Source organism: Bufo bufo, chromosome 4 (assembly GCF_905171765.1).
Source record: "Bufo bufo chromosome 4, aBufBuf1.1, whole genome shotgun sequence".
Lineage (NCBI taxonomy): Eukaryota > Metazoa > Chordata > Amphibia > Anura > Bufonidae > Bufo > Bufo bufo.
In genome coordinates, this window is record NC_053392.1 from 482628515 (window position 1) to 482642052 (window position 13538).

At 38.5% G+C, this 13538-nt stretch overlaps 1 protein-coding gene across 1 annotated transcript in view; it reads left to right on the forward strand.

Moving 5' to 3' along the window:
* The window catches only part of GPATCH11 (G-patch domain containing 11), a 99315-nt gene extending 86659 nt beyond the window's left edge, over positions 1-12656 (forward strand). Inside the window, exons 6-8 of the mRNA XM_040429544.1 lie at positions 772-873; positions 10922-11003; positions 12116-12656. Coding sequence (XP_040285478.1) covers positions 772-873; positions 10922-11003; positions 12116-12171 — 240 coding nt within the window. The 3' untranslated portion in view covers positions 12172-12656. The remainder of the gene's footprint in view (positions 1-771; positions 874-10921; positions 11004-12115) is intronic.
* The last annotated feature ends 882 nt before the right edge of the window (positions 12657-13538 follow it).

The following is a 13538-nucleotide window of genomic DNA, read 5'->3' on the forward strand; positions in this document are numbered from 1 at the left end:
TAAAGAGCGAGTACTAATGTTCTGTAAAATATCCTTGTCATTACACTGTGTGAAGAAGTCATCCGCCCATTCTCTGCCATCTAAACTATCTAAACTAGTATCTGTCTGCTAGAGAAACTGCTATTCTTTTGAAGCTTAAAGGGTTTTCCACATGCAGGAGATGTTCTAAAACAAATGGTGAAAAAGCCTTACTCACTATTTAAATGTGCCACCACTGCAGTGCTGAGGTCAGTGACTGGCTGCAGCGGTCCCATGAATGATAAACAGCACGTAACTGGTGAAGGCCCAGCAGGGTAAGGTTTTTTTTTTCTTTATTTTATACCAACCCTCTCCCCCTGCTCGATGTCAATGAAAAAAACAAATCTCAGAAAACCCCTTTAAACTTTAGATTAAACTACCCTATATTAAGTAGAGTAGCTTGTGATGGCTCCAGGCATGATGTTGGGCAACTTGCACTGACATTAGACCCCCAAAATGCATTGGGTAATTCTACATGACACTATAAAGAAGGTGGTACATAGCTTATGTTCTCCAGTGTTTAGGAATAAAATTTGTGCATGCTGCCTCAAGACCAATATCCTGTTGTGTATTTCAACAATCTGGCCTATAAAGCCCTGAAAGTGTTTTTAGGTTGGGCACACTAGGATATTTAAAAGGTTCTTTTAAGTTGTAGACACACTTGAGACTACACATTTGGCTGTAGTCCAGTGCCTAGCTGTATCTACCACTCTTCATGTATTCATAAATCTCCATGTATTTCACTTTTTTAAGAGAATAGGCTTCCCACGAGAGGCCTGGTATTGGCCTCCCACCGAAACACAAGAAGATGATTCAGAAACAGAAGAGGATGAAGTGAAGGAACAGGAACTAAGTGTACGTTTTTTGAAAACTAATATGTAAAATTGGTTAATGCTTGATATTTAATTCTTTTGTAGAATTTGTGTGATTTACTCTCATAAACTTACTAGCATTATCATTTCCATCCCACAGTTGACTAATGCTGATTATCTGCAGAGAAATAATTTCTAGCTTATCTGATAATTATTTTTAATAGCTCACTGTGGGGAAGGCAAGCCATGGACAAAAATAGAAAATTCCAATTATAATTTGCCATTATTAATGATAACTAGTCCTTGGACTGTGTGCCTGGGGTGACACAAGAAACATCTATTCCAGTGATCTGTAACTATTGCAGTTAAATAGGTTTTTGACATTTTAAAGGACCTGTCCCAGATAATTCAAAATTATACAAATGCCTCTGAATACTATAAAAAAAAAAAATTTACATGCTCACTTCTTTCTCCGTTGCTGTTCTGTGTCACCGGTTCTTTTCTCCTGCTGTCTATATACATACTGCAGTGGTGATATGCATGTATACGGCAAATAATTGGTGTAGCCAATCACTGTCCTCAGCGGTATACGACTGCGTATACCTACACAGACAGCAGGAGACCCAGACCAGCAGCCCATAGGTGAGCATGCTTTTTTTTTATAACAGCATTCAAAGGCATTGGTACAATTTTGAACAACCCCTTTAAGACATTTGAGACAATGTATGTATTATTTTGAGCCTGGTCAATTAATGTAAGCAATTTATTTATTTGTTGTATTTTGTTTTCTGCCACCTCTATGGGTTAAAATGGCAAATATGACAATGGTTGCCCTTCAAAAGTCATGTCACTACCAGTGTGATTGTGCTGAAGCCCGTTTCGGTCTTTTTTTACATCACTGCAATGATGAGTCTTGTTATTCTAAAAGTCATTTAGTTTAGACATATTCTATATTGCTAATGTTACAGTACTGTAAAATGATTCTTCAGTCATATCTGTATATTACATTTTAAAACTGGGTTGGGCCAACTTTTACAGATGACCCTTCCCTGTAAACTTGCTTAGATCTGTTATTAGTATTCACAGGTTGAACAAATTCCTGTTCAGGGAATTCTATAGTAGAATATGGTCAACAAATTACATAGTCACAGTGATGCCATGATTCTAAAATATAACTTTTAATATATATAAATAAAATAGTCAATGAGTCCCTCTAAGTAATAGTTAATCAATCAATATAGAAAGAAAAAAGGAAAAATAAATTTGAAAACTAGGGTCAGGATGATATAAGTTGTTTGTTAATGGTTAGTAGATGTTAATGAAACCTATATTAGGGAGGTAATAGCCCTATTAAGGACCCTAACGTAGTAGCCCTACCTATTACGGAATAGCCGCCCCGATAGGGGCGATCCCGTTTCTCGTGCCTCCTAGAGTCCCTAGTTGACCCTGCAGGGACGGATGCCTATATAAGGGGGACCCTATAGAGATGCCTGGCTATTCTACACAAGAAAAATAATAAATGTACACAGATAATAAAACCCGGTGACAAACTAGACCCAAATATGAAAATATGATATATAGAAAATACAGAAGTGAGATGTCCCTACGCGTTTCGCCTGGTTGGTGTCAGGCTCATCAGGGGACATATTTAGCAAAGAATACCTATCACCATAGAATAATACAAATATTATTACATATATATGTATAGAGATTTTTATTTCCTTTTTATATTTTTCTCCTCCGTTTGAGGGTACGTAAAAAGATTTTAGGAATTAGGATAGAATAGGCCAGTACTTTAGATTAATACTGATCAATAAAGTCAATAGGATGATTAGATCAATTGCCAACAGCTGGAGAGAAATCGTGAAAAGATGAACAAGATGAACAAGAGGCGGTAACGATATTGATGAAAAGCTCCTGCTCATTCATCCAACTCGTGCTGAGGGCTGTGGCCAGACTGAGATACACCGAACCGTATATTTAGATATATACTAGTCTGTCTGTTACATTAAGACTCTGCCTCTAAACTGTTAACGTCACCACAAATAATGCCCATAACGGACATTAAATATCAATCAAAAATTAGAGATGATCCTCCTGATATTAGTTAGCTATAGACAATGGCTAACATTTCAAACGGTATATATAGATAGATACCAACACCATTCAATATAGAAACTGTGGACTAGTAGCAGCTGATTTGTATCAATAATACTTGCGTGCCCAGTCGGGGCAGGATGAGTCAATGATAATGTCCACAGCTCCGGGTGTATATGGCAGTAGTAGCTTCAGAGAAGACCCTGTGGTGATGGCGTCCGGTGGATAAGCGGCGAGATATTGCCGGCGTTCCTACCTTTTAAACCCTAACTTCCGGGTATCGGGTCACATAAGTGACCACGTGATTATGATGACAGAGAGCGTCCGACGTAAGACGTCGGGCGCCTGAAACCAAGCCTCGTTTGGGAATGAAAGGGATAGCGTCTGACGTGAGACGCACCCAGGGAAGCACTGTATGTCTAGTATTAGAACGTGACTTCCGGATCACAGGGGAGAGTCACGTGATCGCAAGGCTGGGCAGCGTCCGGCGCCATGCTACGATGCGTAGATTGCAGTAAGAGGTAGGTCTAATGTGTCAAACGCCATATTTTCCTCAGTGACCGCAGTATCGGTCACATGACTAGCAAAAGTGGGGCCAGACAATTTCTTATTGGGTCAGGCCATATTCAATACGTGGTATAAATAAATCAGTCCCATTGAAAATTAATAATACCCACATTGCCTATAACGTTAAACAGTGGTGGCCCATACAAGATTTAATAAATGGATATTAAGATATATCAGGCTTATGACGTCATAATTAGACTTGCCAAAATTTATTAGATTTTATTTTAATTATTAGAGAGAATAATTGACAAAAAGTAGATAGATGTATATATAAATGAAGGGTCCATTGATGCAGGGGTGGATCCCTCCCCCATTATTTAATAATAATTATGTTATAAAGGATATAATAATCCTGTAGGATAGATGAAACGTCTTAAATGAAACACGCAAAGTCTATAGATTCGTTTAAACCGGATGGAATAACAGTATTAAGTCTGTGAATCCACCTTGATTCTTTTTGTTTCAGCAATTTATCTAGATCCCCACCTCTTCTTGACGTTTTTATGACTTCAATCATTGAAAAGTGTAAAGTTTTGACAGATCCTGCATGTCTACTCCAAATGTGTCTTGACACGGGTTTATCCCGTTTATTACGGATATCCCCGATGTGCTCTAGGATCCGTTTTTTAAAAATCCTTTTGGTCTTGCCTATATACTTAAGTCCACAGTCACATTGAGCCAAGTATATTACCCCAGATGTATTGCAGTTGGCAAAGCTGCGGGCATGGAAGATTTGATTTCCCGCACTATCAGAAAAGGTTTTTCCTAAGGTAATAAATGCACAAGCTTTGCATTTACCGCACTTAAATGTGCCCATTTGTCTATTGGACAACCATGTATTCATATCTGGAGGCTCAAAGTGACTGTGTACAACCGTGTCGCCAACATTGCGACCTCGTCTATAGGTAATAGATGGATTCTCGGAGAGTACCTGTGTTAAATCAGGATCTGTCTTTAACAAAGCCCAATAACGGTTTAGAATATCCCGAACCTGGTGGGATTCTGAATCAAAGGTACCAATAATTCTTATTGGATCCAGAGAGTTTGTTGTCTTTATTTTTGGGCGTAATAGAGCAGTACGATCTTTTGCTTTGGCCCAATCCCATGCTTGATATAGGCACGGGCTTGGATAGCCCCTCTGTTTAAACCGATCAAAAAGTTTGAATGCTTCATGTGTGAAGCTTTTGTTGTCTGAACAATTTCTTCGGACTCTCAAGAACTGACCCTTTGGGATGCCTTTTTTAAGTGGGGTAGGGTGAAAACTCTCCCAACGTAAGAGACTATTAGTGGAAGTCTTTTTCCTAAAAAGGGTCGTCTTGATGTTATTGTGTTCATCTCTTTCTAAACATACATCCAAAAAATTGATGGTATTATGGTGTATTTCAGAGGTGAAAAAGAGTCCAATGTGGTTGGAATTTAGTGTATCCATGAATTGTTGGAATTCATTGGTTGTCCCAGACCATAGAAGAAAAATATCGTCTATGTATCTGGACCAGAGTGTGATAAATCTGGTCCAAGATAACATAGATTCAGTGAAGACAACTGTATCCTCCCACCAGCCCAGGAGTAAGTTGGCATACGTTGGTGCACAAGGGCTACCCATCGCAGTACCCCTGAGCTGGTGGTAGAAGCGGTTCTCAAAAATGAAATAATTGTGTGTTAAAATAAAATTGAGAAGTTGAAGGGTAAATTGATTGTGTTGATGTAAGTCCACAGATCTGGAGTCCAGAAAGAATTTCACTGCTGACAGGCCCTTATTATGGGGGATAGAGGTATATAGAGCCTCAACATCTATGGAGGCAAACCAACTGTCAGGTTCTATAATGACACCCTCAACTCTTTGCAGTAAATCAGTCGTGTCCTGTAAGTAGGACGGAAGTGTGGATACAAAGGGATGAAGAATTTTATCAATATATACACCGGCATGATGGGTAAGGCTATCAATCCCGGAGACTATTGGACGTCCCTTTAGGGGGTTGACACCCTTGTGTATCTTTGGGAGTCCATAGAAAGTCGCTGTTTTAGGGATTGTGGGTAATAAATATTCAAATTCTTTACGATCAATACATCTATTTTCCAGGCCTTCTTGTAATATCTGAAGCAGTTCCCTCTGGAATTTGTCAGTTGGATCCACCTTCAGGACTGTATAGCTGTTTTTATCTAGGACTAAGGAGAGGCACATATCTCTATATTGTTGTACTGAAAGGACAACAATATTCCCACCTTTGTCCGATGATTTTATGATGATATCCCTATTAGTGCTCAGGTTCTGTAATGCAGTCATTTCTCCCGTGGTGTAGTTTTTTACAGATGTAGTATGGGCAATTTTTTCGAGATCACGTGTGACAGATTTTAAAAAGATGTCAATATTTGCGTCATTCAATGTTTTGGGTGGCATCTTCACACTCTTATTTCTCAAGGTTGTGAAGGGGCCCTGGCCCTTAGGTCTTTCCCCTTCCTCTAGAAGGTATACAAGGGTGTCAATGCCCTCAAGATCGCCCAATTCCACGCCCAGTTCCTGACATCTCTTTTTATCTGATGATACAAATAATTTATGCCAGCGTAGTCTCCTGGCAAAAAGTTGTACGTCTTTAATCCAGTTAAAGCAGTTAAATCTCGTGGTTGGCACATAGGTAAGTCCCTTCTTAAGGATGGACATCTCATCCTCAGACAAGATTTTCCCTGATAGATTGAGGATTAAAGTGTCATTTGTAGATGATCAATCTATTTTTTGTTGACATGTGACTGTGCCGGTTGACGGTCCCTTAACATATAGGTGTTGGGCTGGATTTGATCTAAAAAAGCTGCAGTTGTAGTCGTGGGGGGAGGCACCTGTGTATAGGAAGATGAAGACGGTCCAGATATAGATCCAGCCTGTTCTAATAGTTCCTGATTTGTCCTCTCCCTGTCCCCTGGTACTCCTCTGTTTCGGGGTCCCCATGATCCAGATGGATAACTACCTGTGAAAGGTTCGTTTCTCCAATTTGATCTGGGGGTTGAATACCTGTTACGTCCCCTATAACGGCCTCTGCCTCTCCAATTCGATCTAGGATTGGAGTATTGTGGTCGATAGGAGGAGGACTCGGGGTCCGAACTCTCTGGTTCGGAGGCTGATGTATCAGTGTTAGAGCCCCTTTGACCAACACTTGCAATGATATATGCTGTATTGTTTCTAAATTCAGTTAGATCGTTAGTGAATTGTCTGTGTTTTCTTTCCACTAGATTAGTTCTGAATTTTTCAATATTATTTTGTAATTCCAGTTCTTTTTTAGAGAAATCGGTATGATCCTTAAGTTTGAGTGCTGTCTCTGTTAAAGCTGTTTTTTTATTATCCAGCTGTACAATATTGATTTTTTCCTGTTCCAGCAGTAATTTCATGAATCTAACTGAACTTGCTGTGGCTTCAGTTTCCCATTTGACCAACAGATCAGGAGTACTGATCCGTGCCGCTGGTCTTATGAAAATTCTGAGGCCACTAGGTACAATAGAGTTTTTTATATAATTATCTAGAGATTGGATCTCCCACCAAGTCTTGATATATTCCTTATGAATATCATATAAATCTTTGAAGATAGTTTTAATGGAGGGACTTGTTATACTAGATAAGCTTAGTTCTTTATCTGAAAAGATCTCACTGGCCTCTGTAAGCCACCTGTCTTCATTAGTTTGCGTGCTTAAAAAGCCGGCCATCACAGGGATGTTCTGATAGCTTAACAATTGATAGATATTTATCGAATTTTAATAATATAATATTCACAGGTTGAACAAATTCCTGTTCAGGGAATTCTATAGTAGAATATGGTCAACAAATTACATAGTCACAGTGATGCCATGATTCTAAAATATAACTTTTAATATATATAAATAAAATAGTCAATGAGTCCCTCTAAGTAATAGTTAATCAATCAATATAGAAAGAAAAAAGGAAAAATAAATTTGAAAACTAGGGTCAGGATGATATAAGTTGTTTGTTAATGGTTAGTAGATGTTAATGAAACCTATATTAGGGAGGTAATAGCCCTATTAAGGACCCTAACGTAGTAGCCCTACCTATTACGGAATAGCCGCCCCGATAGGGGCGATCCCGTTTCTCGTGCCTCCTAGAGTCCCTAGTTGACCCTGCAGGGACGGATGCCTATATAAGGGGGACCCTATAGAGATGCCTGGGCTATTCTACACAAGAAAAATAATAAATGTACACAGATAATAAAACCCGGTGACAAACTAGACCCAAATATGAAAATATGATATATAGAAAATACAGAAGTGAGATGTCCCTACGCGTTTCGCCTGGTTGGTGTCAGGCTCATCAGGGGACATATTTAGCAAAGAATACCTATCACCATAGAATAATACAAATATTATTACATATATATGTATAGAGATTTTTATTTCCTTTTTATATTTTTCTCCTCCGTTTGAGGGTACGTAAAAAGATTTTAGGAATTAGGATAGAATAGGCCAGTACTTTAGATTAATACTGATCAATAAAGTCAATAGGATGATTAGATCAATTGCCAACAGCTGGAGAGAAATCGTGAAAAGATGAACAAGATGAACAAGAGGCGGTAACGATATTGATGAAAAGCTCCTGCTCATTCATCCAACTCGTGCTGAGGGCTGTGGCCAGACTGAGATACACCGAACCGTATATTTAGATATATACTAGTCTGTCTGTTACATTAAGACTCTGCCTCTAAACTGTTAACGTCACCACAAATAATGCCCATAACGGACATTAAATATCAATCAAAAATTAGAGATGATCCTCCTGATATTAGTTAGCTATAGACAATGGCTAACATTTCAAACGGTATATATAGATAGATACCAACACCATTCAATATAGAAACTGTGGACTAGTAGCAGCTGATTTGTATCAATAATACTTGCGTGCCCAGTCGGGGCAGGATGAGTCAATGATAATGTCCACAGCTCCGGGTGTATATGGCAGTAGTAGCTTCAGAGAAGACCCTGTGGTGATGGCGTCCGGTGGATAAGCGGCGAGATATTGCCGGCGTTCCTACCTTTTAAACCCTAACTTCCGGGTATCGGGTCACATAAGTGACCACGTGATTATGATGACAGAGAGCGTCCGACGTAAGACGTCGGGCGCCTGAAACCAAGCCTCGTTTGGGAATGAAAGGGATAGCGTCTGACGTGAGACGCACCCAGGGAAGCACTGTATGTCTAGTATTAGAACGTGACTTCCGGATCACAGGGGAGAGTCACGTGATCGCAAGGCTGGGCAGCGTCCGGCGCCATGCTACGATGCGTAGATTGCAGTAAGAGGTAGGTCTAATGTGTCAAACGCCATATTTTCCTCAGTGACCGCAGTATCGGTCACATGACTAGCAAAAGTGGGGCCAGACAATTTCTTATTGGGTCAGGCCATATTCAATACGTGGTATAAATAAATCAGTCCCATTGAAAATTAATAATACCCACATTGCCTATAACGTTAAACAGTGGTGGCCCATACAAGATTTAATAAATGGATATTAAGATATATCAGGCTTATGACGTCATAATTAGACTTGCCAAAATTTATTAGATTTTATTTTAATTATTAGAGAGAATAATTGACAAAAAGTAGATAGATGTATATATAAATGAAGGGTCCATTGATGCAGGGGTGGATCCCTCCCCCATTATTTAATAATAATTATGTTATAAAGGATATAATAATCCTGTAGGATAGATGAAACGTCTTAAATGAAACACGCAAAGTCTATAGATTCGTTTAAACCGGATGGAATAACAGTATTAAGTCTGTGAATCCACCTTGATTCTTTTTGTTTCAGCAATTTATCTAGATCCCCACCTCTTCTTGACGTTTTTATGACTTCAATCATTGAAAAGTGTAAAGTTTTGACAGATCCTGCATGTCTACTCCAAATGTGTCTTGACACGGGTTTATCCCGTTTATTACGGATATCCCCGATGTGCTCTAGGATCCGTTTTTTAAAAATCCTTTTGGTCTTGCCTATATACTTAAGTCCACAGTCACATTGAGCCAAGTATATTACCCCAGATGTATTGCAGTTGGCAAAGCTGCGGGCATGGAAGATTTGATTTCCCGCACTATCAGAAAAGGTTTTTCCTAAGGTAATAAATGCACAAGCTTTGCATTTACCGCACTTAAATGTGCCCATTTGTCTATTGGACAACCATGTATTCATATCTGGAGGCTCAAAGTGACTGTGTACAACCGTGTCGCCAACATTGCGACCTCGTCTATAGGTAATAGATGGATTCTCGGAGAGTACCTGTGTTAAATCAGGATCTGTCTTTAACAAAGCCCAATAACGGTTTAGAATATCCCGAACCTGGTGGGATTCTGAATCAAAGGTACCAATAATTCTTATTGGATCCAGAGAGTTTGTTGTCTTTATTTTTGGGCGTAATAGAGCAGTACGATCTTTTGCTTTGGCCCAATCCCATGCTTGATATAGGCACGGGCTTGGATAGCCCCTCTGTTTAAACCGATCAAAAAGTTTGAATGCTTCATGTGTGAAGCTTTTGTTGTCTGAACAATTTCTTCGGACTCTCAAGAACTGACCCTTTGGGATGCCTTTTTTAAGTGGGGTAGGGTGAAAACTCTCCCAACGTAAGAGACTATTAGTGGAAGTCTTTTTCCTAAAAAGGGTCGTCTTGATGTTATTGTGTTCATCTCTTTCTAAACATACATCCAAAAAATTGATGGTATTATGGTGTATTTCAGAGGTGAAAAAGAGTCCAATGTGGTTGGAATTTAGTGTATCCATGAATTGTTGGAATTCATTGGTTGTCCCAGACCATAGAAGAAAAATATCGTCTATGTATCTGGACCAGAGTGTGATAAATCTGGTCCAAGATAACATAGATTCAGTGAAGACAACTGTATCCTCCCACCAGCCCAGGAGTAAGTTGGCATACGTTGGTGCACAAGGGCTACCCATCGCAGTACCCCTGAGCTGGTGGTAGAAGCGGTTCTCAAAAATGAAATAATTGTGTGTTAAAATAAAATTGAGAAGTTGAAGGGTAAATTGATTGTGTTGATGTAAGTCCACAGATCTGGAGTCCAGAAAGAATTTCACTGCTGACAGGCCCTTATTATGGGGGATAGAGGTATATAGAGCCTCAACATCTATGGAGGCAAACCAACTGTCAGGTTCTATAATGACACCCTCAACTCTTTGCAGTAAATCAGTCGTGTCCTGTAAGTAGGACGGAAGTGTGGATACAAAGGGACGAAGAATTTTATCAATATATACACCGGCATGATGGGTAAGGCTATCAATCCCGGAGACTATTGGACGTCCCTTTAGGGGGTTGACAGGTTAGATCTGTTATTAGGTCTGTCTTCTAACCACGCACATATCCTTTACATATGTAGATTGTATAGTCAGTCTTTTCTTATAACCATTTCTATTTCTTCCTTATAGACACTGGAAAAGTTACAGATTCTGACCAGTTATTTAAGAGGACAACATTTATATTGCATCTGGTGTGGTACTTCATATCAAGGTACTGTTTGTCACAGGCATGTTCTTGTTATTTTGTGATGTGAAGTTTTGAATTGCAAAGACAGATCTTTGTTTTTGAAAGAATGTTACTGTATACTTAATGTTTTTTTTCATATTTAAAGAGGATGTACAGGATTAAAAAATAATATATATGGAATTGCTATATTACCAGATGGTGCTTATTATGGGCAATGTATCTGCCTGAGTAAAATGGCCCTTAGTGCTGCTTATTTATGTGCAATTTATCAGAATTTCTTGAATGGGGGAGATGGAGACAGTTTGTAACAACAATATCAAAGGCAGTGATAATGGCAGCTCAGAGCTGCTGTAGATATCGGGCTTCAATTACACCCAAAAACTGTGGCTGAACACGTTCGCTTCCCCAATCTTGCCCCACCCCTTTTAGAAAAGTGGTGAGGACAGCAAAAAAAGGCGAGGTTTTTTGCGACAATTTTTTTTTTTTATTCACACCTGTAACTTTTTAACACCACTTTTCGGGCGTAAAGGGAATGCCTAGGGGTTTAATATCTCATAAGTTCCTATCTGAGAAATAGGTAATTATATTTTATAACCAAAGGCTATGGACATCTTTTGGGGTGTTTATTTATTTATTTATTTATTTTGTTTGCATTTGTTGTATTATGGAACAAAAATGCAGTTATTTTTTATTCAAAATGTGGCTTCGAAGTGCCTTCTCATACATTTTAGGTTGCCCAGTTCTTTTCAGTGTGAAATCCAGCAGACAAGCTGTCTGCTGTCCTGAACACTCATATAGTTAAGTTTATCTTATTTGATGGTAAAGACGTCAACTTAAAATTTGCGTTCTGGTGAGCAGAGAAACTGACTATAGAACACACAGCATAAGCTCGTCTGAGGGATTCCCCACTGAATGAAATGGAGTAGCCTGCAGTTAACGAGATGCAGTCCGAACAAAACAAGTGGAATAAAATTTGTAATAAAAAAAAAAACAAATGCAAATATGTTTTTATCCCATAGTACAGCCAGTATAATAAAAAATCACCCTGAGGAGCCCATGGCCTTTAATAATAAAATTAAGGTTACTGGACAGGTACAGTATATACAGTTTTTTAAGTGTTTGTTTGTTTTACATAGATGAAGAAGACATTGAGTCAAATTGTCCTGGGGACACATCAGAAGACCATGAATGAGACTTCTTGGTGACAATGGACTGGACATTCAGTGGATTAGAGAATATACTATTTAATGACCCAATGTACTCTGAAACTGTATTAACATTACTGGACTTGAGCTGATATGACGCAAGTTCTTTTTAAGTTTTGTTTCCTTTTTATGCATCCTTCAAAAGTGTATGGGACCACTCCTGGCCGTTATCTATACAGTTATCTGTTAGATTTGTATACAGAAGTTGTATGTGTATTATTTATTAAAATGATTCCATCTCAGATTTAGTATTTTTCTATTTTATAATAACAGTAGATGTTGATTTGTAGCTGTATTTCTATATTATTATACAAAATGTAAAAAAATTGGGCAGCATGATTGATATTTTGCCTTCTGTTATATGGAATCTGTGACGGAGACACCTAACGAAACCTCTGACACAGTTGTAAACATGGCAGACTTTTTTCTATTAAAAAGTACAGCAGAACAGAAATTTTTATGATTTCTATAAATTTCATTTGGAACCACTTGCTTTGTGCTTATTTTTCTCAAGGTTACAATCATTAGAATTGTAAATGGCGAGAATGTCTTCAAAAGGAAGTGACCCAGTGCAGGAATACAATCATGTAGGCATCGGAAAGACCTCCAGTTCTATTAAAAGGACATTAAAGACAATCTGTCACCACATATTAACGTTTTTAACTGTTCCCAATGCCCTGTAGCTGACATACAATGTATTCCAAGTATATTTCCATTTGTTGATTTTTATTGCCTTTTATTTGATTCATATGCAAATTAGAAAAAAAAAGCCCAAGGAGAAGTACCCAATGGAGTTCTAGAGATGGCTGCGGGTCCAAGAGGTAAGACCTGCACCTGTTTGACATTGTCGGCATATCCTATCAACCCGTGTGTAAGATGACATAACCCCTGTAACCCATTTAAGCTTCTTTTAATTCAAAAGCCATATTTGCTTGTTTTTATATCATAATGGCACTTGTGCATGTCTTTTGTACTCTGGCATTATACAACCCCTGACGCTTCCATTATTCTAGATGAGCTTCAAGTCACAAATTATAACATGTTGCATGACTTCTATTTCTCACTGCAATACTTTGTCTTAATGTATGCTTATTAGCGGGTCAGACATTAGCAGTTCATTATTGCTCCATCTTTAAAGGTTAATAATGGCCAGCAAATGCCATTCTCCTTAGTAAAGATTAAATAACTCCATAATGATGAGGTGATTTAACAAGATTTTATTATTCATTATTACTCGAATGTAAGTGTAGTAGAGTCTCTTAATAGCCTGGATATTCCTGAGATTCGCCAGTGCTTTACAAGCTTCATTTGGAGCCTGGGCTTATTATACCTATTGAAAGGCCTTAGAGAACTA